This window comes from Mauremys mutica, chromosome 2, assembly GCF_020497125.1.
Source record: "Mauremys mutica isolate MM-2020 ecotype Southern chromosome 2, ASM2049712v1, whole genome shotgun sequence".
Taxonomy (NCBI): Eukaryota; Metazoa; Chordata; order Testudines; family Geoemydidae; genus Mauremys; species Mauremys mutica.
This window is the reverse complement of record NC_059073.1, coordinates 266,955,628-266,982,701: the sequence shown is the minus strand read 5'-3', so window position 1 is coordinate 266,982,701 and position 27,074 is coordinate 266,955,628. Positions and strand designations below refer to the sequence as shown.

General features: G+C 42.5%; 1 protein-coding gene across 6 annotated transcripts in view; it reads right to left on the bottom strand.

The window, feature by feature from the left end:
- LOC123365213 overlaps window positions 1–27,074 on the bottom strand; it is a 148,038-nt gene that overhangs the window by 94,134 nt on the left and 26,830 nt on the right. For all 6 annotated transcript variants that reach the window (XM_045007914.1, XM_045007918.1, XM_045007913.1 and 3 more), the window contains 5 exons: window positions 20,318–20,393; window positions 14,594–14,701; window positions 10,192–10,311; window positions 6,640–6,759; window positions 4,254–4,385 (listed from right to left, as the gene is read on the bottom strand). In XM_045007914.1, the coding sequence (XP_044863849.1) occupies window positions 4,254–4,385; window positions 6,640–6,759; window positions 10,192–10,311; window positions 14,594–14,701; window positions 20,318–20,393 (556 nt within the window). The remainder of the gene's footprint in view (window positions 1–4,253; window positions 4,386–6,639; window positions 6,760–10,191; window positions 10,312–14,593; window positions 14,702–20,317; window positions 20,394–27,074) is intronic.

Here is a 27,074-nt window from a genome sequence, read left to right as displayed (position 1 = left end):
TGTTTAAGGGAACATTCAGAGGTGCCTGTTTCTGCTGGGCTGTTTGCCTTTGGCTGAAAAGAAATCATCCCCACTGCTAGCCACACGGTGGCAGGAGGCCCGTTCATGCTGAGTTGTTCGCATTTGGATGACAGGGATCTTCCCTGATACTAGCCACACGGTGGTGGTGGGAGGGTGGGTGGGGGGTGAAGCGATCATCCCAGAGAATTGGGTCCTGGGGGGGGGGGGGGGGTTGGATTGTGCTGCACCTTCACCCTAAAACCGCAGTCCTTCCTTTTAAATGGCCAAACCCAACGGGCTTTGCTTGGTATGGGAAAGGAGGGTGCTGTTGTTTGAAACCGTTCCCACATGTTATGAAGGTTGAAGAAGCGTAAACCCTTTGCCTTACCATGTCTGCCTGCAAGCCAAATTCTGTTGCCCAGCCGAGCGTGTGTGATGTCTCACATCAAACTGGCAGGCACTCAATATAAGAGGAAAATGCGACCTTGTACCAAAAGCACATGTGCTATGTAATGTGAATAGCTTGATTCAGTGTGAAATAGTCTTCCCTTTTGTTCTCTAAAATTTATCTTTTAAAATATTACTCTCCCTTTTTTCCTCCTGCAGCTACAAATGTTTCCACGCTCCCCCATCATCTCAGTCCCAGAGGCTAGCACAGATTAGAAGGCGAAAAAACCACACTCATGATGACGTTCTCAGAGCTCATGCAGTCCTCTCGCACCGAAAGAGCTCAGCAGAATGTATGGAGGCAAACAATGGCAGAGCCCAGGAAAGCGTTAAATGAATGTGCTGAGAGGTGTGAGGAGCACGCTGAGAAGAGACAGGATGCAATGCTGAGGCTAATGGGGGAGCAAACTGACATGCTCAGGCGTCTGGTGGAGCTGCAGGAAAGGCAGCAGGAGCACAGACCGCCACTGCAGCCCCTGTATACCCGCCTGCCCTCCTCCCCAAGTTTCATATACTCCTCACCCAGAAGCCCAAGAACGTGGGGGAGTGGGGTGAGGCTATGGGCACCCAGCCACTCTACCCCAGAGGATTGCCCAAGCAACAGAAGGCTGGCATTCAATAAGTTTTGAACTGTAGCGTGGCCTTGTCCTTCTCTCCTCCCCTCATCCACCACCTCACCCGGTGCTTCCCTCCTCACCCACCCCTCCCAAGCTACCTTGCGAGTTTCCCCCATTTGTGTGATGAATTAATAAAGAATGCATGATTTTGAAACAATAATGACTTTAAGTATCAGAGGGGTAGCCATGTTAGTCTGGATCTGTAAAAGCAGCAAAGAATCCTGTGGCACCTTATAGACTAACAGACTAATAATGACTTTATTGCCTCTGAAAGCGTTGATCGAAGGGGGGAGGTCAGCTGGCTTACAGGGAAGTAGAGTGAACCAAGGGTGAGGGTTTTCATCAAGGAAAAACAAAGAGAACAGTCACACCGTAGTCTGGCCAGTCATTAAACGGTTTTTCAAAGCTTCTCTGATGTGCAGGGCGCCTAGCTGTACTCTTCTAATCACCCTGGTGTCTGGCTGTGCGTAATCGGCCGCCAGGCGATTTGCCTCAACCTCCCACCCCACCATAAATGTCTCCCCCTTACTCTCACAGATATTGGGGAGCACACAGCAAGCAGTAATAACGATGGGAATATTGGTTTCGCTGAGGTCTAACCTAGTCAGTAAACTGTGCCAGCAAGATTTTAAATGTCCAATGCACATTCTACCACCATTCTGCACTTGCTCAGCCTATAGTTGAACTGCTCCTTACTACTGTCTAGGGTGCCTGTGTATGGCTTCATGAGCCATGGTATGAAGGGGTAAGCTGGGTCCCCAAGGATAACTATAGGCATTTCAACATCCCCAATGGTAATTTTCTGGTCTGGGAAGTGTAAAAGCTAACAATAACAGAAATAAGTTCCTTCCTGCAGCTGTTCAAACAGACCAGAGTTCCTGAAGATGTGAGCGTCATGCACCTTTCTCGGCCATCCCACGTTGATGCCAGTGAAACATCCCTTGTGATCCACTAGTGCTCGCAGCACCATTGAAAAGTACCCCTTGCAGTTTACGTATTGGCTGCCAAAGTGGTCCAGTCCCAAGATAGGGATATGCGTTCCATTTATCGCCCCAGCACAGTTAGGGAAACCCATTGCAGCAAAGCCATCCACTATGACCTACACATTTCCCAGAGTCACTATCCTTGATAGCAGAATGTCAGTGATTGCATTGGCTACTTGGATCATAGCAGCCCCCACAGTAGATTTACCCACTCCAAATTGATTCCTGTCTGGCATTGCAAGCTTCCAGAGGGCTATTGCCACTCGCTTCTCAACTGTGAGGGCTGCTCTCATCTTGGTATTCTTGAACTTCAGGGCAGGGGAGAGCAAGTCACAAAGTTCCATGAAAGTGCCTTTACGCATGCGAAAGTTTTGCAGCCACTGGGAATCATCCCACACCTGCAAGACTATGCGGTCCTACCAGCCTGTGCTTGTTTCCCGGGCCCAGAATCGGCATTCAATGGCAGGAACCTGCCCCATTACTACCATAATGTCCAAATTGCCAGGGCTCATGCTTTGAGAGAAGTCTGTGTCCATGTCCTCATCACTATTGTGATCACGCTGTCATCGCCTCCTTGCCTGCTTTTGCAGGTTCTGCACATACTGCAGGATAATGCACAAGGTGTTTACAATGCTCACAACAGCAGTGATGAGCTGAGCGGGCTCCATGCTTGCTGTGGTATGGCGTCTGCAGGAGAGCAGAGTAGCAGCGGAAGCGGTAGATGACGACGGATGCCATGAGAATATATATTTATACAAAACGACGAGAGGACCTGCGAGGTGGATGCTTGGCACCAGGAGAGCAGGAAAACAGAGTGCAGTGGAAGTGGTGGAGGATGATGGTTAGCACCACACACATTTCCCGAGAAAGTATACACACACGCGGGAGCCCATGAAAGACAACATGGAGAAATTCGCTATCGAGACAAGAGCAGGAGAGCAGAGCTGCAGTGGAAGCAGTGTATGACAACGGTTAGCAGTCCTACTGCACTGTCTGCTGACAGCAGCACCCAAGACACAACAGCGGCAGTGTTGGTGAGCTGAGCTGAGCGGGCTGCACGCTTGCCATAGTATGGTGTCTGCACAGAAAAAAGGCGTGAAATGATTGTCTGCCATTGCTTTCACGGAGGGAGGGGCGACTGATGACATGTACCCAAAACCACCCGCGACAATGTTTTTGCCCCATCAGGCATTGGGAGCTCAACCCAGAATTCCAATGGGCAGCAGAGACTGCGGGAACTCTGGGATAGCTATCCACAGTGCAATGCTCTGAAAGTTGACGCTAGCCATGGTACTGTGGATGCACTCCGCTGACTTAATGTGCTTAGTGGGGGCACACACAATTGACTGTATAAAATTGCTTCCTAAAAATTGATTTCTATAAATTCAACCTAATTTCGTAATGTAGACATACCCTGAGTCTTGAGTCCATGAATCTGGATCAGATTGACTGAAGGAGGCTCCTGGTATATTTGCAATTGAGTTCAAAAGTACTGAGGCTGCTGGAGTACTATGCCCCTTTTTATAGCCTTGCCCTCAGAATATTGAGAAACAGTGAGGGGAGGGGGAAAAAGGTGCATGAGAATGCTCCAACAGGACTGCCATGAGAAAGTTCCATCAGAACTGAGCAGCCAGTGCACCCCCAGAGTGAGAATATACAGAAGCCACACAAAGAAGAACTCAGTGGTTCCATCAATCTCCAAAAGTGGACCATAAAAAACAGGTCCCTTGTGCTATCCATTTCAATTGACTTGAATCGGAGCTGGGTATCTCTGAAAATCAGGCCACTCATTTAGGGGCCAAATATGGATTTATGGACTAACTTTAGGGACCACGCTTGGAATGTTTTGTCAAGGGTCTTATTCTGGGGGGGAATTTACTTTTGGGGAAACTATTGAGGAGTTAGTTGCTGAGGAGGCAGTCAATTTTTAATCTTCTGTGAGATTCTTTCCTTAGTCCATGTTCAGTTCAGACACTAGTAAATCGTCTCATATATGTGGATTGCCTCTTTTAAATGGGAAATTGTAGAGCCTCTTGCCAGTTTATATAAAGTATCCAAACAACAGACTTAAAAGCCTTATAAGTGGGAAAAAAAAGTAATTAATTTATATTCTTCTTTTAAGAATTTTATCCATAGCATAAAAAAGAATCTCCAAAAGAACTCAATTTTTCTGAATGTACATGTAAATTATCAATTCTGCACTCACCATCACCATCAGGTCTGCATTTTACTACTTGGCCTGCTGCAAGAGCTTGGGCTTGTTGCAGATCTTGTAGATTTGCTTCTAAACTTGAAGTCAACATCCTTCTTTGTTCAGTTAGCTCATATACTTTTTTCTCTACAGAAACAGAAAGTTTTTAGTGTGTTCACTAGAACAGTGGCTTTCAATCTGTGGTCCATGGACCCCTGGGGATCTGCAGACAATGTCTAGAGGGTCTGCAAAAGGGTGTCATTATCATAAAACACTGGTTTTCAACCTGTGGTCTGCGGTTCTCTGGGAGTCTGTTAGGGTGACCAGACATCCCGATATTATTGGGACAGTCCCGATTTTAATACATTTGTCTCACGTCCCGACCACACATTGGTCGGGATGCCCTTTGTCCTGATATTGGAGACCGCTTCCCATCACCGCCAAAGTCCAGGGGCTGACGTGGTGGCACTTCCTGGGGCAGCTCCTGGTGGCACGCCTGCCCGCCTGCCGGCAGGAGCCAGCAGTGCAGGCAGCCCCTAGGCACAGAGGCCCAGAGAATTTTTTCAGAGGCGGTCTCCGCGTGCTGCACTGGCTCCCTCCTGCCCAATCAGAGCTGTGGGGGTGGGGCTTGCAGGCACCAGCAGCAGGCGGAGAGCCCTATGCCCACCCACCCGCCCACCCGACCCAACCCTAGGAGCCAGAGGGACCTGCCGGATGCTTTCCGGGAGCCGCCCTAGGTAATCACCACCGGGACTCCCCACCTCACCCCCTGGCAGGTCCCTCTGGCTCTTAGGGTCAGGGCCCCGTGCGTGGCACAGAGCGCTGGAGAGTGCCACCCTGGGCTCCCACCATCCCAGGAAGCACAGCGAGCTGGCGCGGCTGCGAGCTGGGGGAGAAGCCCGCCCCGAAGTCGCTGCGCAGCCACTGGGGAAGCTGTCGCTGCCTGGCTCTAGGCATCTGGAGGAGACCCCAGCACCACCCCGCCCCGCAGACCGTGTAGCTCCACTCCCCACTCACCGCACAGACAGCTCCCTGCGGCACGTGGGCTCCGTTCAGTGCCGGGCGCCGCGCACGCCAATGGGGTAAATAGCTCCCTGGCCCCCATCATGCCACCCTGCCTGGGCCAGCAGCCGTGACCCAATGAGGGCGTTTGGCTGGCGATTGCAGCCTGCAGTGGCCGGAGGCGGGGAGGGCACCAAGAAGTCCGCGGCAGAGAGCAGAGGCGGGTGGTGCCTTGATGTGGGGCAGTTTCCCATGTGTGCCCCCCCAACTATCTCCCGCAGCAGGGGTGGGGGTGGTTATAAAATCAGGCGAGAGATAACCTGAGAGAGAGAGTCAGTGGCCACTTTGGGTGAGTCTGTACCACAGTTTAAGCGCAGGGTTAGTGGGACTTGAGTCAGCTGAGCTGTGTCAGGGAGCCCTGGGCTTAGGGTGACCAAAGGTCCGAATATTAGAGGCTTTATCTTATATAGGCAATTATTCCCCTTCCTTACCCTACCCCCCCTGGAAAAAAAAAGTGTCCCGATTTTTTACACTTGCTATCTGGTCACCCTAGGGTCCGTAGACTATGTCTAAGATTTTCAAAGGGGTCTGCACCTCCATTCAAAATTTTTAGGGGTCCGCAAATGAAAAAAGGTTGAAAACCACTACACTAGAAAAATGGTATTTAAACATTTGATACATGTTCTCTAACATGAAATAGATAAGATATTTAACAAAGAAAATTGCTTTTCAATTTTTCTAATAACTCTGCTAAATACATTTTCTACAATAGTGACAGAAAAACATCTAGAAAGATTATAAAGATCAGAAAGATCAGCTTATACAATTAAACCACTTCATAGAAACCATCAGGTAAAAATACTGTTTATGTTTAAAGAATGTTCTAAATTTATCTCGAAAAACTAATTTTTTTTCCCCGCCTGCTTACATTTTTACCTTTATAGTATAATGGCCTCTTGCGAAGGTAGACAATGGGCAGTAGTGGACTGGTAGAGCATATTGGGACTGTCAGAAATGCTTATCAACTAAATTATGACAAGTACTTAGAACAAACCTGCTTTCACTTCAAGCATTCAGAATGGCAAACAAGCTATGTATGATCATTTTTGCCAGTGTGAGAGCAGCACTTTCCTTTAATACATGCTCCCTACTACATATGGAAAATAACACGGATGTTGCCTTGAAATCTCTTAGCAATTTATAAGAGGTATTCAAATGCAGAACTCCCAGAACTAATTCTTGATTAATAGATCTTAATGTTAATAAAGGCCTAATCCTGTATCCTAACTCAGGAGAAATGCCTGAGTATGGCTCAATGAATCCACACTTAGCCACGCAAAGCTACTATTGAGTTTTATTCAGGTAAAGAAGTAGGATCGAGCTGTAACTCTCTACTTACCATTCATACTGCTTGGTTGGCTAGCAGCAAGCGCCTTTGCTTGTTGCAGATCTTTCAAATTTGATTTCAGACTGGTAAGCAGAAATCTTCTCTTCTCTGATAGTTCATTTATATCTTTCTCTATAAAGGTGGAACAGTTGAGTCATCAATAGAGAGTGAATTTAAATGTTTCCTTTTCAATCTGAATGACATGAAATAAGACTATTAAATTGAAAAGTGTTCACTGTATATCAACAATAACTGATCTAAGGGTATGTCTACTCTGCAATCAGAGATGTGATTGCAGCACATGTAGACAAATCTAAACTAGCTTTAATCTAACCAGCACTAGTACCACTAGCAGTGAAGTATAGGATTCAGTGGAAGCTATACAAGTCCACCTAGGACCCTTGGTACTTTCTTGTATAGTACTTGACAGCACACTGAAGTCCTTCCTGCTGTGGCTTCACAGCTATTTGTACGTGCTAGCTAAAGCTTGCTTGGTTATCTATACATGCTGCAATCACACCTCTGGTTGCAGTGTAGACATATCCTAAATAGTCTACCAATCCATAATACAATTCCACACCCATTCTGTGATGATTTCCCCTACATAATTACATTTTGAGACCTGTCAGCCAGGGGTAGGGAGGGATTTGGGGCAGCTTCCAGATTCTTTTCCAGCTCTGCACAAGCCTCTGGATAGGACAAAAGAATCTTGAAGCACGTTCTCTTCCACAATGTTCAGATCACCTAGAACACATCCTCCTCATTCACTCTACATGAATAAGTAATGTACTAATTTATTCCCACACCCACCTTTACAACCAACCACCATATGGATCTCTTCTACACTGAGTACATAAAAGCAGAATGAGAAAGCCCCATAGGTGGAAGAAAGATCATTTATATTTTTGGTTCACAAATTAATGAAATTTCATGGAATCCCTAAAGAACTTGTCATTTTTTGCTAATTGTACATATAGGCTATTAAGTCACTATTCACCATCAGGTCTGTATTTTCCTACTTGGCCTGCTGCAAGAGCTTGTGCTTGCTGCAGGTCATGTAGATTTGCTTTGAGACTTGTAGCCATCATCCTTCTTTGCTCTCTTGGCTCATATTCTTTGCTCTTTACAGAAAGAGGAACATTTTAATGCATTAAATAGCAAAAACATTTCATAGGCTTTCCTGGAAACATGAAATAGTCAAGATAATCAACATTGAAAAGTGGCTTTTGCATTTCTGTAATAAATACGGTAACTATATTTAAGGTACAATGGGTGCCCAAAATTGTCTAAAAAGATCATTTAGATTACAGAAAAAAATTCTACAAACTATAGTGGTCTATAAGGTAAAAAATATGTGTATTAAGAATTCTCTAAATATATCTTGACAAATAAAGGAAATAGTTTCCTGCCTGCCGAAACTTTTACCTTTTTATTATAATAGTGTTCTGCTAGGCAAACATTGATCAGAAGTAGACTGGTGAAGCATATTTGGACCATCATTGTTCTGACACTGAAAATGCTTAATAATTAAATGATGTCAACCATTTAAAACAAACATGTTTCCTTTAAAGAATACACAGCAGCAAATCAGTCTGCCTACAACATCCTTATTCAATGTGAGGACAGCACGTTCTTTTAGCATATGGTCACTTCCCCATAGGGAAAACAAAAGAGTGTTGCCTTCAACTCCTTATTTGTTTAGAATTCTCCTCTTAGAGACTCATGTAAACGCTTCATTTTGCTGACTGGAACTTTATTATACTGGCCTAATTCTGCACTTCCTACTCAGGCAAAACTCCTATTGAATATGGCTCAATCAATCTCCACATAGCCACGGAGAACTGCTACTGAGTTTTAGCTGAGTAAAGAATATAGATGAACTCTGTACATACCACTGAAAGTGACTGAAGCCCTCAATGTATGAAGAATTTCATCATATTTCACCTCCTACATCTTCATCCTTCTTAACTGTACCATTTTTATACTGTTGATCATCTTCTCCTTCTTGATGATATATACACACCAAGCTTTTGAGATACTGTGCTCTTCTGGTTCTCCTCCTAACTCTCTTTTCTATCAGTATATCTTTTGGTAGGTCCTTCTATTCTCTCCCAGCTCCCTCTTCTCAGTTTGCACCCTGTCTCTGGGCAATCTCATCAACTAGTCCATTTTAGGCTATAAACTCTATGCTGATGACTCTCAAATTCAACCACTGTGCCACTAAATTGGTTCCTCCTATCCTATCACACAACTCAGTCTCTCAACTTCTTTTGGTGGTTTTGTCATCATCAAAACCAGGGGTTCTCAAACATCATTGCACCATGACCCCCTTCTGACAACAAAAATTACTACACAATCCCAGGAACGGGGACTGAAGCCTGAGCCCACCCAAGCCCCACTGCCCCAGGTGGGGAGCCAGAGCCCTAGGGCTTCAGCCCCAGGTGGGGGCCTGTAACTTGAGCCAGGCCACTCAGGGCTGACAACCTCAGTGGGGCTCAGGCTTTGGTCCCAGGCCCCAGCCAGTCTAACGCCAGCTCTGGCAGCCCCATTAAAACAGGGTCACAACCCACTTTGGGGTCCCAACCCACAGTTTGAGAACAGATGATCTAAACTAAACTTGGGCAAAATAGACATACTTCCCATACATTCTATACCCTCACTTGTCTAGCATTACTGATAACATCACAATCCTTCTTGTCACCCAGGCTCGCAATCTCAGGGCTATTTTTTATTCCTCCCTCTACCTTGCCCCACACATCCAGATCATATCCAAATTCTGCATCCTCTTCTTTCGCAACGTCTCCAAGATCTGTCCTTTTCTACCCAACCCACAGCCAAATTTCTGTTGCCACTCGCCACTCTCTCGTCACCCAAACACACACAATGCCTCCCTTCAGTCTATACAAAATGCACTTTCTAAATTCATTTTCCTTGCCCATTGATTTGATCATGTAGATGCCTCCACTAGTCCTCTTCCCCCATTTGAATTACTCCACTTGATTCCTATCTTCTATCACATCAAATTTAAGCTTCAAGTACAATTTTAAAAAATGCCTAAGTGACTTAGGGTTTCATTTTAAAAAGTGCCTGGGTCATTTAGGAGCCTAAGCCTACTTTTAATGGGATTTATGATCCTGAGTGACTTAGTCACTTCGCAAAATTTTACCCCTTGTTACCACACAAACTTCTCCACAACTCTGACCCTCCCTACTTATTCTATTCCTTTAAAGTTCATGCTGTTTCTAATAATCTGTATTCTACTAATGCTCCTAGCCTTTCTCACCTGTTTGCAGTTTGTCATACAGTCTGTATTCTTCTACATGGCCACCTCTGTGTGATATGACTTCCATGAGCTTAACCTTAAAGCACCTAACCTGTCCACATTTAAATTCCTCCTAAAGACAAATTTCTGTTGTTATGTTTATAGTGAATTAAGTCAACTATTGATGTTTCAGTTAATTTTCCCTAACCTCCATCTACTTGTGTGTCCAGATTGTGACCTGCACAGAGCAGTGACTTTTCTTGTGTGCTACAGTGAGTAAAAGAAAGAAATAATGCATTTACCAGTGCTGCTGCCTGGCTGGCCAGCTTCAACAGCCACCATATGTTGAAGAACTTCTGTATTTGATGCTATATTTGCAAGCAAACTTTTTCTATTGTCTGAGAGGTCATCTATTGTCTTCCCTGCATAGAGACAAAAAATTATTCTGAGATACCATCCAATAGAGAAAGAATGTAAACAATTTCTAGCAGGTTTCGCTAGAAATAGACAGACAAGATATTTAATATTGAAAATATTGAAATTTTATTTCAATAAAAATAACTACCTTAAATATATCAGCACTTGAAGAGGAAGGCATACTTAAACTCCAAAGAGGAGGAGATAAGCCCAAGGAGCTCATCACAACCCAGAGGTATATTCAGATCCCATGGTGGGGGGCAAAGCTCATGGAGCCCAAACAGCATACATGATTGTTTTGACCATCTGCACAATACACTGAGAGTGGCTTCCATTATGGCATCTCAAGTAGTAAGTATTTATTTTGTGGGCAGAGCATGGAAGAATGCCACAACCTTTTTTTCCCAATTAAACCTGTAAGAGTAAGAGATCTTAAGTGAGCTCCTCACCCCAACTCAGCCCCTTTACACCGGCTGGATAAAAAGGACAGAGTGGTAAAAAGGAGCTCTGCATATCTGGCCAGAGGAAGAGTCCCCTGGTTCAGAAACTGGGGAAGACCCCATTGCAAGCCCAGTGTACGGGCATGCCAGGGGTGAGGGTGAGGGCAGGAGAGGCATGTCATAAATGGAGATGCAGTACACAGACCTGTAGAGATTCCCAGCAGTGCTGTGGCCCAAGGAAAGCTAGGGCACATAGAAAGGTAACTCAGACAGGCTTTCAGAGCTATCTAAATTATACTGGGGGCTACAGAGTAGCATAGGAATAGGAGGGTGCAACAGAGGGAAGAGGTTTTATTTCTTGGGTTTTCCCTAATTTTTCTCTTAAAATGTACTAGCTTAGTGTAAACTAATTCACCCAGCTTCATTGGTACTGACTGAGTTTATTTGGATCCCTACTTTCCTGTATGATGGATGGCAGGAGAGAACTAGTCTGCAGTTCTGGCAATATTTTTTAAATTCCCAATTTATTTTCTACTCATCTTTGGGGGATGCTTTCTTTGGTAAGGGAGGGTCTTTACAGCCTGCCATGGTGGTACGTATTCTGGCACACGGCTATGGCAGCTGTGCACCTTCAATGGCTACTGTGAGATGATTAGAAAGGTTGATCATAGAGCTGGCCAAGAAAAGGGAATCCCTTTCTGCAAAAAGTTTGGGGCAAAATACCGAAAATGCAAAAATATTCATGGAGAGTTATTTACATAAAAAATTAATTTGGGGAGAACTGAAACTGAATTTTTAGGCTTCCAGGTTGCCCACCTGGAAGGCTCTTGTCAATGTCAGATGTGAAATAGATCTAGACATGTCCATCCGCACAGCTAAAGGACAGGCAAACAGATTGACAAACGCCTTCCAGATGGGCAGCCAGCAAACTGTTGTTTCAATTTTCCTGGATTGAAAATTGAAATTTGTCAGCAAAGCTGAAATTTTCTTGTGGAAAATTTTGGTTTTGTGGAAAGGGCATTTTTTGTCAGAAGATCACTCCAATGCAAAATTTTTTGACCAGCACTAGCTCAGCAATGCTGTGACTTGAGTGTTTGGCAAACCAAAGGCTGAATCCATTTCACGAACTTGGGTTCTACAATTTCTATGTGACCAATATTAGAAGACAAGTCAGGAAGAGATCTTTCAGAAATGGATCAGCATGTCAACTTTTTGCCTCTGGCCCACTAGTCTAAGTGTGGTCAGGAGGTCAGACTGGATGGATCTGATGGCCTTAAATGCTATGAAATTGAAACTATGGTCTTGTCTAAGTTCTGATAATGGCCAGACAGATGGCCAGAAAGGATTACTGACATCATTAACATCTTAGTTATTTGTCTCTTTAAAAATATGAGAGACTCAAATTCAAATTTTGCATTAGTAATTCTGTATGGCCCCTTTTGCCTGTCAATGTTACTTTCATTCTGCCTACCCCAAACTCTTCCTTTGTTATGCCAGTTTACTTTAGGCACTGATACAGCAAAGCACTTGAGCATGTGCTTAACTTTAAGCACAAATAGCCACAAATACTTCAACAGGAATATTCATATGCGTAGCACATACTTACATACTTTGCTGAATCTGGACCTTGGACTATTAGCTCTTTAGGAAGGGACTCCTTTTAATTAAGGGTTTGTTGTACAACATCCAGTACAAAGGGGCTCCAGTCTGATTGTGACCTGACAGAGGGCATGGCTGACCCCAAGTACTCTTGCTAGCTGAGTGTGGCACTACTGGTGATTCCTTCCCCAGTTCCCTTCCCAGAGATGAGTCTCCTGAGCTCTCCACACACTGGTCTGTACTGAAGAGTGGCCTATCCTTCCTGCCAACTCACAAACAAACTTAACCCCTTGCCGGGTAGCAAAAGCCCAAGTCCTAACAAATTAAAAGGTTCTCTAGCCCTTTAGGGATTCTCTTCAGCCTATCCTCTAGCACCTGTTCCTAGCCCCTTTTTAGGCTACCTTTTAGAATATTTCTGACTCTGGCATAGAGCACTCAACCCCCCCAGGGAGTTTCCCTGGAATGCCATTCTCAGCTCCTACTAGGCTCTATTCCTTGTCTCCTCCCCTGCTCTGGTATAGAGCACTGGGCTCCCAGGCTGATTTCACTGGAGCCTCTGGCCTTCCACAGGAGCCTGCCCACTCCCTGTGATTCCAGTCACAGACTGAGCTCACTCAAGCCTTTTATAAGGCCCATGTGACCATTATGCTTTCATCTGACCCTCCTTAGTCCCATCCCCTCAGGCTGGGAAGCATCTAGTTAATTATGGCACAGCTGTAGCTGGCCCTGTCACCCTGTGACCAGGGCCAGCTCTAACTTTTTTGCGGTCCCAAGCAAAAAAAAAAACAACCCAGCGCCGCCCCGCCGAAACAACCCACCCCCCAGTGCCGCCCCGCCAAAACAACCCCCCCGAGTGCCACCCTGCCGAAACAAAAACAATAATCCCTGAGCGCCGCCCCGCCGAAACAACCCACCCCCCAGCGCCGCCCCACCGAAACAAAAACTCCTGAGTGCCGCCCGCCGAACCAAGAAAAAACCCTGAGCACAGCCCCGCCAAAACAAAACAAAAAAAATGGAGTGCTGCCTCCCCACCCCAAGATTGGCCGCCCCTTAGAAGGCGCAGCCCCAAGCATGTTCTTGGTCGGCTGGTGCCTGGAGCCGGCCCTGCCTGTGACAGGACATTTGGGGAATAACATAATACAAATAATAACAATCTTCAGACTTCATGGCATCATCTGATAGTGACCACTATTCTTTAGTCCATGCTGCTTTAGTGAAGGTCAGTGGCTAATAAAGTCACCCCATCGTCCAAGCTCATTTCTGTCTCCAAGGTCCTATTCAATCACATATTGGTGTCTGTGTCTACTATTAAAAATTATGTCTTCTCTTAAATTGATAATGCATGTTAATGGCGATAAAAGGCTGTTCACTCCTAGTCAATTTTGATTATGAGTGTTCAGTTGTATTATGATAAGTGCTATGAGACCATTAATAGCTACACAAAGCATACAGGACCTCATTTTATTTTAAAAAATTCTTATGTAGAAGACGTACACACAGTAAACTCAATGAAAATTCAATTTATCCAAACTTCAGAGAGATGAAGGGATGAGTCTACGTTACTGCCATTTGAATCTGTAATCTAAATATTTCAAACCTGATGTTTAAATCATTATGCGGTACAAGGTGAACTTGAATGATAAAGGCACATAGTTTGACTACAATATGATCTAGCGCCTAGACTTACTTGTTAAAGGAATCCCGATAGGAAGGAGGTTGAAAGAATCATCTTCAACCTCTGGAACAATCTTATCTTATTACACTACACTATTATTAGCTCAATAGTAGAAGACTCTGTTTATTCCAATCTGGGTGCACTTGGTTTTGGCCTATTTCCATTTTGGAAAGTACATTTGTAACAGGGACCCCATACTGTGAAGAACTTAGACCCCTTTGGCACGATATATACATAAAAAGGAAGGAAGTTCATAGTTTCTATGGTAGGCAATCATGTAGAATTTTATCTTAGACAAACTAATTCTGGGGGCCTTTCCTCAAGATTTCAAATTTTGCTTTAGAGTATCCTAAATTCAATCATTAGTCTGTAATTTTTATGAGTCATCTTCAACAGTAGAGCAGTTTCTGCATCTTCTGCACTCTGGGGTATTATAAGGTAGTCAGTGGCAGGAGTTCAAGTTTTGTGGGAAAGAAAGATATATAATTTTAGCTTCACTTAGGGCAAGACACCAAAGTCTTCAGAGAACTCATAATTGCTTACTAGAACTCTAAATTATTAACTTCCACTTACCAACATTTTGTCCTGCTTCTACCAGAATAAGAGTCTGTGCTTGTTGAATCTCATTCAGATTTTTCAACTGATTTGTTAACAGAAGTCTTTCTGTGTCTGATAAATCTTCTATTTCATTGGGAAATGCAAAAGAAGGAGAAAGTAACTTGTTGCAAATTCTGTTTGTCATAACCTTATGGAAACATGCACAAATTTTAAGGTAGGATCCAGGTAACAGAATAATCATATATTTTACTCATTAAATTTCTAATCTCAAATGTTTATCTGCTGATGTATAGTTAAATAATATTTCTTTATATAAACCATATTTGCACATTGAGAATATGTATCTAGCATAATGATAGTTGCCTCTAATCAGAAGTGACAACTGATCACATGTAACTAATGATGGTTTTTCTCTCAGAAACTATGCAACAGCTCATCTAAATATTTTTCACTAATTAGTATTGAGTGGTGTATTATGGTTAAAATCATTTCCATGATAGACCTTGTTTTCACAAACTTACAACTTTCCAAACCACTCATCACTAGGCCTGAAATTTGATCTCTGCTCAAAGATGATTTTTTTTTTTAAAGTTTGAGCAAAATCCTTAGGTACTGATTAGGCTTGGGTCTAGGCAGACAGGAACCTTAAATGAGACTATCATGTAATAGGGCAGGGAACCTTACATATCTGTGTGAGGCAGGATTTTTTAAACCCTCAGAGAGAAATAGGTTTTTTTTCATTGACCACTCTTTGCAGGATAAGTTGCATTTTTAATACAGCAAAAAAAATTAAAAAGCACATGTACAGATGAATTAGGAAAGTTTTGTCAGACTTTTGGTGATCAGAAATTGTATTCTGTTTTTATAATACAAAGTTTCAATTAACTCACAATTTTTTTTGATGAATATATTCTTTCACTATTACATTTGCATTTACCAAGGGTTCTGATGTGTTCTAGTAAGAGTGCTGCAAAAGTTTCTGCTTGGTACATATCTTTCAGATCTGCCACATGACCTGCAAAGTGAAGTCTTTTTTTTCTAATAACTCTTCAGTCTCAAACAGAAGAAATTATCTGTTCATTCTCTCCCACATCTAAAAATTCTAATATTGTTATGTCCCCATCTACCAGGAAACAAGGAAGCTAAAAGAACTGTCCATCAAGACCAGTTAAAAAGCATATAAAAATGGCTATACTGAGTCAGAACAATGGTCCATCAAGCTCAATATCCTGTCTCCCAACAGTGGCCAATGCCAGGTGCTTCAGAGGAATGAACAGAACAGGCAGTCATCAAGTGATTAATCCCCTGTCGTCCATCCTTAGATTTTGGCAATCAGAGGCTAGGGACACCCAGATCATGGGGTTGTATCTCTGACCATCTTGGCTAATAGCCATTGATGGACCAATCCTTCAGGAGTTTATCTAATTGTTTTTTAAACCCAGTTATACTTATGGCCTTCATAAAACTTACCTTCCCATTGTCACATTAGCCTAATATATTTCCACAGTGTACTTATATATTTTATACACAGCTAATATGCCTAAAAGCACCTAGATACCATGGTAACAAACAGAAATACGTTTTACTAAGCTATTTCCCTGTGATATAGTGCAGATGTAGTTCTCTTGTAGTCCCATCAGTTTTTGCAGTTTCTTAGCTTTCATTTACACACTGAAGTGTGTTACATAGCCCTTAGTCTGCCATCTGCTGTTTTGATTATTGTGCTCCTTTAAGGATCTCCAACATCAGACAGGGAAACCAACCTAAATGGACATTCTACACACTCATAAGACCTCCCTGATGTCATCTCCAAAGGCCCCTAGCATGTGGTCTAGCTGCAATGTTGCCACCACCCTGTAATCCCAAAATATTATATGTACTCTCCCTTCCTAGCAGAGGATTTCAAGTGTTCATGACAACAGAGCTAGGTTAGGCTGAGGAGCTCCAGCTGATCCTTCACTGCGAGACACAATGAGGCCAGCATGTGTCTCATAAAGAAAGATGTACTGTATATATATTTGTGGCTAGTTAATAGATAGGAATTTTTTTCATAAACTTGCTGAAATTAAACGTTCATAACTGTAAAATCAAACCAATTTTTTTCAAACTTGGTATGTTTTGTATATCTCAATAAAACTCAAGCTATAACTGAGGAAAATTAATACAATGGTTTTAAAAATATAACAAATTTAAATTGATAATGATAATGCACTACATTCATAATTTGTTAGTCAACCTTTAGTCAAATAGTGCTTGTTAAGATTGTACATACGCAGTTTATTAATGACACAGACACCAATTAGCCTTTGCTGACTTGGGACTGTTAACTACAAAACCGAGAATTTTTTCTTGCTTTTTTATTTATTTAAAAAAATACTAAGAAATTAGAGGTAAATATTTTCAAATGTATATACTTAAATTTAGGCTCAGAAATTAAATTAACCTCTGAGCTGTGGGTGGTCAACACCTCAGAAAGCAAAACAAGAAAAAAAAAGTAGATTTAAGAGCCTACCTTTAGTCATAAAAGGCTTGATATGCAGAAGTACTGAGCATCCAGTTTACAATTATCTCAGCCGGACCTATGAGTACTCAGCACATCTGAAAATCAGGCACCAAGTTTGAATATTTTAGTCTACATGAAAGCTTAAAATTAATGTATGTTACGTTTGCTCATTTAAACATTCAAAATTCCGGAAATACAGAAGTTAAGGTTGAATGCACAATGACTCTTTTTTGAATCTTTTACTTGTAAGTTATCCTGTAAAAAAAAACCCTATAGTACAATATTATTCAAGAAACAGTATGTCATCATATCATTAAATGTTATTGTGACCACGTATCACTAGCATTGTGTTTTGAATATGTAAAGGAAAATTTAAAGATCTTTATGTAAATAAACAACCACTCCAATTAAACCATTATGGTCATCTGTAAAAATAACACCCATTTAACAATGTTTTGAATTTATCTTGAAAAGTAAAAGTTTTGAAATGTTTGACAGGGATCCCTCCCATTATACATAGAGTCTTGATTCTCCCTGTCCTCTCTTAAGAATTAAGATAACATTCCCATTTACCAATATAATATGCCAGGTTTACATATGAGTAAGTAATGAGACAATATGTTTGTTGCATAATGCTGCAAGAGTCATTTCACCTCCAAGTCCCATCTCTGTGACAATAATGCTGTACTACCACAAAAGCCTCTTTACCAGCACAGAGGGAGTATATGGGTAAAGGGACATGGCTAAAATGGACTTGTCAGTTTACTGACTCTCTGATCAGCATAAGCAAAGGGGTAATTTGCCACAACTGCATATGACCAAGACATTGATTTATCTCTTTACAAGGCACCAGTTACTCTATTTATTGTGTTGAAAGCATTCTTTCCAGTAAATATTGGGGGTAGATAATTGCTAGTGGAATTCATGTGGGCAAAAAGTTCAAAGGTATAGAAAAGGCTAAGATCTGCAAAATTGCACTGCAAAAATAAGATGAGTATATGAATATAGATCTTGAGAAAAAGTGTTTATAGTAACATTTTGGGTTTGCTGGTAAAAAATACACATTGAAGAGATAAATACTAGGTATAATGTATTGGGGAAGATTTGATACATAGCACTGCACTACTACACATATGGTAGTATGTGTAGAAGCAAGCCAGAGCATATGCAAATATATTGCAAGCTTTTTCAAACCTCTAGCAGTCAGAGATAAATAATAATGATAATAATACTAATACTAAAAATTAGCTCTTATATAGTGCCTTTTATCCATGGATCTAAAAAGAGATTTACGAAGTATATTAAGTATTATCTCTATTTTACAGAAGTGGAAACTTAAGTACAAAGAAGTGAATTGACTTGCAAAGGATCAAACAGTGAATGAGTGACAGAACGGGGACTAGAATCCACATCACCTGAGTCTTAATGCATTGCCTTATCCATGGACCGATGTTGCTTCCTGTACAAAGGTCACACACACATTCTTCAAATAGTTTGGTTCATTTCTCCTCCAAGTATTTGGAGGCCTCTGTGTTCTTGGTGAGTCACTGAAATACTCATATTTTTCTAAAACCAATGCTGTTCTGTGGGGTATTAATTTGATCTCAATTAAATGTAGTAAATCACATTGTTTTTTCTAGGGTACTGTGACGGGGTTCAACTCGCCACCGTTAGCACCTCCGACTGGTCACTCCGGGAATTAGCTCTCAACTGCTGCGGAGTACCCTCAGTGCATGGTGTCTGTCCCATCATCTGTGCTGCTGCCCTGGGACCTGCCATGCTGCCTGCTCGGCGGCACCCTCTTCAGGACAGTCTTCGTCCACTTCAGGACACTGCCCTCTGGCAGTGCCCACTAGTCTAGTCTCACCCCCTTCCAGGGGTGAGGGGGTTGTTGTTGTTAACAGCAGTCTTTCCCTCAGTATAAGGCTACTGCCAGTCACCATCTAGCCCTCGTTCACTGTGGCAGACTGAAGTGTACAAGCCAGTCAGCACAGGCAAGGGGGGCTTGGACCTGCTGCCACCGCCTACCTTTGGGCTGCCCCCTGCAACCCCAGTACATATTTGGCCTTCCACAAGGCCGGCAGCCTGGGGAAGCTCCCCAGCCAGGCAGGAGCTCCCCAGCTCTTCTCGCCTTTCCTCAGCCTTGCTCCACCTCAGGTACACTTTCCAGCAGGCAAGCCCGTCTCCCCAGCTAGGCAGCCTTTATATAGGACCTAGCCTGGTCCTGATTGGCTGCCTCTTCTCCTGCCCTGATTGGCTCTCCCCAGGCCTTCACTGATTGGCTGCTGGTCCGCAGAGCCTCTCTGGCCTGGTTCAGCCCTTTTCCTCAGGGCGTGGGGCACCACTCCACCACAGGTACCATTCATAAAACTATAGGTTTTTTAATTGTTTTTATTTTAAATTATATACCAAGCATGAGGTTTTAATTTACATAGAGAAGTCTAAGGTTTTGTTTATGTTGCTACACTTTTCAGCAAGGAGATACACTTTTTGGTGCACAAGCCATGTGAGTGAATGTTCCATACTGATTTTTGGTAAGAGTTCCAGCAATCCTAATAGTGTCCCTGGAGGGGTGAAGGGTGTCTTCAGTTCTTTTGATAATCTAGGTGATGTGGAGTTAAGATGTCATTTAAGAAAATGTCATTTTGTTTACTGAAGAATGATTACATTGCATAGCAAATAAACCATAAAAATCCCTGAAGACTCTATGAAAGTAATAATTTTCAAACAATATGTTACTAATTCTTCACTTATCAATGGTTTTCTTGGTTCTAATTGAATTGTTGTAAGAGTTTGTGCTTGTTTGATGGCAGCTTTGCAAATGAAAGCCTTCTTTTGTCTGATAGCTCATCTCTTATCTACATGAGAGATTATTTAAGACAATGCAATATAATCTATTTTTAAAAGCAGTGCACGCTAGCTTTAATAAAAATTTATATCATGAACCATCTTTTTTGAGGGTGTAAAGCTCCCAAAGGAAAATAGCTTTTCCAGAATATCATTATAAATGAATGCCTTTCATAAACATTCACAAAATACAATTTGGCTAACAAATAAATTGATTGCTTTAAGAATTTTTCCTCAGTTTATAATAAGTATAGCAGAATACACTTAATAAAAGATCAGTCACTTATGCATGTGAAATGTGTTACACCACATTCCATAATGTATTTTGGCATGATGGCTCCAATTATCAAACATTCTCCATCTCTTGGAAAAGAGAAAAAAATGTTTACCTTTAAGATCTACTGCCTCTTTGTAAATCCTTGGAAGACTTTTTTCACTGGGTAAAATATTCTCCAAAATTATAGTCTATCAATAAAAAGAGAATAGCAAATAATATGAAATGATAGTTCAATTATATATCAACAATCAATTTCTTTTTTAACATCTTAGTGAAGTTTGTTCTTTAGGTTAATGGAAATATGTGTGACCACTTCTGTGCAGTTCTTTCTAGGTTAAATATACTCACTGCTCGGCAACCACAGCGTATAACCACTATATGGAGATCCTTTGGTCCAGTATCTCCCTAGTTCTACTCCAATATGGCTTCCACCTTTTACATTCCAGTGAAATAGCTCTCACCAATATTAAGACAAATACTATGTCTTCATATTCTGACCCCTCAGGTACCTTTGACACCACTAGCAATATTTTCCTTCTTGTAATCTTGTCTTAGCTCAGCTTTCATGATTCTCCTTTCATTGTTCTTCTCCTACCTCTCTAATCATTTCTTCAGCATTTTATTCAGCAGACCCTCCTCAACTTTCAATACTGGTTCCACAGTGCTCTTTGGTCTTGGCTCCTTTCTCTACTCCCTCTACACTTTATGTCAAGGCAATCTTATTAGAAAACAGAGCTTCAGCTGTCGTCTTTACCCAGATCTACTTCTCCTTTCTGGGCAAGTCTCCATTCAGTCAAATTAAAATCTTGGACTATCTTTCTAACATCTCCTTGTGCATATCCAGCCATCAGTTTAAGACAACCATAGCCAAAACTGATCACTTAATATTTATTCTTCCACCAATTACTCACCCCTTCCTACTTTGTCATTCACTGCGCACAATGCTACCAACCTCCATGTAACTCAGATTCATAACCAGAGCATCGTCTTTAACTCGGACCTCTCTTTAGACTCACAAGTCCAAGCTCTGTCTATATCTTGCCATTTCTTTAGGCGCAACTTCTCTAGGGGTTTCTCTAAACTAGGAACAGTAGTTGAGGTTAGATCAGGGCTAGCTTGTCTTTTACCTAGGGTACCATAATTACTAGGGCTGTCAATTCATCACAGTTAATGCAAGCGATTAATGCAAACCAAATTAACTAGATTAAAAAATAGTAGCAATTTATCATATTTTAATTGCACAGTTAAACAATAATAGAATACCAATTTAAATGTATTAGAAATACTTTTGGATGTTTTTCTACATGTTCAAATATATTGATTTCAATAACAACACAGAATACAAAGTGTACAGTACTCACTTTATATTATTTTTTAATAAAAAATATTTGTGCTGTAAAAATAAACAAAAGAAATAGTATTTTTCAATTCATTTCAGACAAATACTATAGTGCAATCTCTTTATCGTGAAAGTGCAACTTACAAATATAGAATTATTGTTTTTATATAACTGCACTCAAAAACAAAACAACGTAAAACTTTAAAGCCTACAAGTTCACTCAGTCCTACTTCTTGTTCAGCCAATCACTAAGACAAACACATTTGTTTACATTTATAGGAGATAATGCTGCCCACTTGTTATTTATAATGTCACCTGAAAGTGAGAACAGGCATTCACATGGTACTGTTGTAGCTGGCATTGCAAAGTATTTTCATTCCACATATGCTAAACATTTATATGCCCCTTCATGCTTTGACCACCATTCCAGGGGACATGCTTCCATACTGAATTTAAATTGGTATTCTATTATTGTTTAACAGTGCAATTAAAAATGCAATTAATCACAACTTTTTTTTTAATCTCACAATTAATTGCAATTATTTTTTAATAGTTTGACAGCCCTAATAATTACTAACAAAAATTTTGTGGAAGGTATATTAAACCTTATCCTTCAGGCCGTATGCCAATCTCTAACTACTAGATATCAGAATGAGACTTATTGTGGGGGTCAAATTAGCCCACATTGGTTACTGCAGATTTCATACAACTTCATCTGACATGTCTGATGCCAATCACTGTGAGAGACAGGATACTTGACTAGATCGACCTCAGGTTTGATCTAGTATGGCAATTCTTATGTTCCTATGTTGTTTTATTATTGTTGTTATTATTTTATTACTGCCATAGTGCCTAGAAGCCCTAGTAATGGAAAAGGACCCTATTGTGCTAGGCACTTTACACACAGAAAAAAAAAGATGGTCCTTGCCCCAAAGAGCTTTGCTTCCCGTTTTCACATTTTTGGCTAATTAACCTGGCACTTCTTCTCTCCTATATTCATGCTCTTTACCTTTTCACTCAATCTTTTTTGCCTTTTCTCTTTCTTCCTTTAAGACTGTACTTTTCTGCCATTTCTTCCATGCCCCCTACCTTTGTTTCTCCTGCATGCTATCTCACCTTCTAAAGCAATAGTGTACCCTTCCCCATAATTTCTTTTACATTGTTTTCCTTTGTGTTTACTGAGTCATCCCTTCCTCTCTTTTGTATAATCTCTTTTTTGTGTGTATAGCTATCTTGTTCCCTGCCATCTTTTTTCTTTCATTCTCTTCTTCTTATGTATCTTCTCCATACTACTATATTTTATGTGCACTGTGCTCTGATACTCCAACTGCTGCAGCCTGAATGACATAACTCTAGCTCTCAGTAGCCATTGGTACGCTCACACATATCCTTCACCCCTCCCTTCAATGAATGTCAAATGCTCCAAGAAGAGCAAGGATATAAAGGGGGCATGCCTCAAAGTCAACTCAGTTTCTTCTTGTGCAACCCCAAGCCTTTTGGTAAGCAGAACTCCAAGGTAGTGGGGAAACGCAGGCAGGGAGTGTGATTATGCAGAGGCCATCTCGAAGAATCTCAGTTACAGATAAATAACCTTCATTTCTTCTTTGAGTGTCCTCTGCATATTCCCACTCATGAAATAGATTAATAATCAATATTCTGATCCAGAAAGGTGAGACCACAGAGTCCTAATTGAATAAGGACTGCATAATTGTTTTGCCAGATTTTGCAACAGATCTAAATCTAAGGAATAGTGTTTCCTAAGGATGCGAACAGAACTCCACATTGCTGCTCTACATATCTCTATTAGAGGAATATGTCTACAAAAAGCCACAGAGGCTGCCTTTGATCTAGTAGAATGTCCTAATTCCCTGGGGAAGGGACAACCCATCAATTTACATGCTTCATTAATACATAATCTAACCCATTTTGATAGTGTTTACACAGAAACAGCTTTTCTCTTGTTCTTCCTTTCATAAGCAATAAACAATTATGAAGATTGTCTAAATTGCTTAGTCCTGTCTACATAAAAATCTAAGGTCCTTCTAACATCCAGTATATGTAATTTAGCTTTCCCAAGCCTCGTGGTTAGGATAGGAAAGTAAACCAGTAAAATTATAGACCTGTTTATATGAAAATTTGAGTCCACTTTTAGTAAAAACTGAGGATGTGTGCGAAGAATTACTTTGTCTTTATGAGAAACAGTGAATGGCGAGTCAGCCATTAAGGCACTTATATGCCTTGCAGAAGTCATAGCTATCAAAAATGCTGTCTTAATAGGCAAATGGAACAAAGTCCAGTCTCCCAAAGGTTCAAAGGGAAATTTCATCAATTGTAAGAGCACTAAATGTAAATCCTAAGATGGCATAGAGTTTCTTTATTGGAGGATATAAGTTATTAAGGCCTTTTAAGAGTTTTTTAACTATATAATTAATAAACATGATACATGGTATGCTGCTATAGCAAAGAGATGAACCTTCACTGAACATAGTGACAGGGCTGCTTTGTTAAGATTCTAATATATAACTAATTGGTGCTGAACAGGGATCTATAACATACATAGAAATCCACAATGAAAATCTTTTCCATTTATGACTATAACAATTTCATGTGAACTCTTCCCTGGAATTCATTGTTACATTTTGTACCTCTGGTGAACAATACTTTTCTAACAATCCCAGAGTCTGACTCCCCATACCATTAGATGAAAAGATCAAAAATATGGTTGATAAACCATCCTTTGTCATTGCAACAAGTCCAGTACTAATGGTAGAGGCTCAATTAACCCCATGGACAGGTATAGTAAGTCTGGGTACATTGGTGTCTGGCCCACGTTGATGCTATTAAAATTACCCTAGCTTTGTCTTGTTTTTCATTTTGTTTATCTGAATGAGAGGAAATGCAACATTAAGCCCTGACCCTAATATATTAGAAATGCATTTGATATTGGATCCAGTCTCTCCCAGCCCTTGAACAAACTTCTTGACATTTCCTGTTGTTGCTGGATGCAAAGAGATCTATTACCAGATTCCCCCATGACCTGAAGAGATGTGCTACTACTTCATCTTTCAAAGACCACTCGTGCATTTGAGAGATCAATCTGCTCAGATGATCTGCAAGGGTGTTTTGTTCCCCTAATCAGGGCCGGCTCCAGGGGTTTTGCCACCCCAAGCAGCCAAAAAAAAAAAGCCACGATCACGATCTGTGGCAATTCAGCGGGAGGTCCTTCGCTCCCAGCGGGAGTGAGGCACCCTCCGCCGAATTGCCGCTGAATACCTGAAAGTGTCGCCCCACTCCAGAGTTGATGCCCCAAGTACCTGCTTGATAAGCTGGTGCCTGGAGCCGGCCCTGCCCCTAATACATGAATTGCTATTGGGTGAACATTCTTTTCTATACATCACTCTCAAAGATGCTTTGCCTCTATGCATAATTGAAAGAAATGAGCCCTGCCTTGTTTGTCCAGATAATACAATGCTGTCATATTGTCTGTCACTACTTGAACTACCTTGTGTTTGACATGAGGCAGAAATGACTTTAGAGCCAACCAGACAGCTCTCAACTTTAAGATATTGATATGTAGATTCTTTTCTTCTGGGGATCTGTAGCAGGATGGTCCCCTGCTCCTGCCCTGAAGGGCTTAAAACAGTCCAGGGGAGGGCTGTGGCTGGGGCAAGAAGCCTGGGCTGATTGGGGAAAGTAGGTTCAACTGTGGCCATGCCCCAGTCAGGCCCAACTGGCCCCTATAAAAGGCTGGGAGCCAGAAGCCCAAGAAGTCTCTCTCTGCATTCAGAGCGAGAAGGGCCTGGCTGCAGGGAGCTAGAGACAGAGTACCTGAGTGGAGCAGGGCTGGGGACAGGCTGAGGAGCTGGGGAGCTCCAGCCTGGAAAGCACCAGGTTGTGGCCTAGCAGAAGGCCAAGGGGTACTGGGGGTTGCAGAGGGCAGCCCAGGGTAGGCAAAGGCAGCAGGTCCAAACCCAACCTTGCCAGTGATGAGTAGGCTGATACTGCAGTCTGCCCCAGGGTGTGGGGGCTAGAAGATGACTGGCAGTAGCCTTATACTGAGGCAAGGTGGGAATAGTGGGTGGGGGTTCCCTGGGGAGGGGAGACCCTAAGACTGAGAGGTTAGTGCCAGGAGGCAGCACCCCAGGTAAATGGGGCACCGGGATCCTGGGAGGGACACAGGGCCACAGGACAGGCGGATCACTGGCCTGCAGAAGGTGATCCAGAGCTGGAAAAAGAGCTAATTCCCTGGGAGACCAGCAAGAGGCGCCACAGGGATGAGTCCGCACGTCTACAGGATCAACGAGCTCCAACTAACAAATTGCTGTTTGAATGGACTTCCCCATCCATATGTAGATGCATCTGAGTTAAATATTACTGACAGTCTAATAGGCTGGTCTGCGCAGCTAATATCTCTTTGCTGCATGCTGTAAAAAAAGAGGACTCTGATAGATGGGAGCAAAACCAAGGTGACCAGTTCTCTGAGACACCAGCAAACGGTCCCAGGAGGTTGAGATGGATATCATGTTTGATAGCATGAAAAGCAGCACCGAAGTCAGGAAGGATGGAGAATGAGAGTCAGATGAGAAGGGATCACTTAAATCCCAAGAGGTGGCATGTTCTGCCCCATGCTAGTTTGTAGAGCAATGGCTACTGTGCAATTTTACATTTTAACTGAAAACCACTTTTGTTTAATCATTTTTTGTTCTGAGTTCGAGAAAAGGAAGGAATCAGAAAGTGTCATATAAGTATCAGATGTGTTTATGCCTCTAATTCTTAGGGTTTCAGCCATAGGTGGCAGGTGACATGCCCTTGGGGGAGGCTAGCCGCCGGTCCCTCCCTCTCTGCCTGAGGCCCCGCCCCTTCTGCTTCCCCACTGGAGCTCAGAGCACAGACCCCCGTGGCTGCTGGCTCCCCTGCACAGCTCCAGCCCCAGCACTGAGCGGGCAGGCGGCATGACCAGCGCGCCCCTAACCCCAACACTGGGCGGGTGGCACGGCCAGAGCACCGTGGCCCAGCGGGTGGGTGATGCCATTGGAGCGCCTCCGGCCACAGTGTGGTCCCAGTGCTGGACGGGGCTGCCAGAACGCCCCCAGCCCCAGCGTGGTCTCAGTGCCCGGAGGATGGGTGGCATGGCATGGCCTTGTGCACCGCGGCCCCCAGTCGGCCTGCCCCAGCCTTTCGGCCACAGAAGGGAGCAGCAGGCAGGAGGGGGCCTGGAGGAGTGTAGGCGGGGCCATGCTAGGCTGTTTGGGGAGGCATGGCCTCCCCCTGCATACAATACCCACCACCCATGGTTTCAGCTGTATCCAGGCAAATTCCAAAATAAAGAACAGAAACTGCACCCCCAGAGTCCATAAAGTTGACGATTATTGTCATGATTTGTATTATTCACTGGGCACCATCTGTGTGCTCAGCACTATTCAGAATATGCCAGAAAATGCAGTCCCTGAGCCAATATGTATAAGATGTGTAGCCCTGGATAAGACGGCTTAGATATTTAAGTATGAAGTGTATAGTTATTAAGTACATG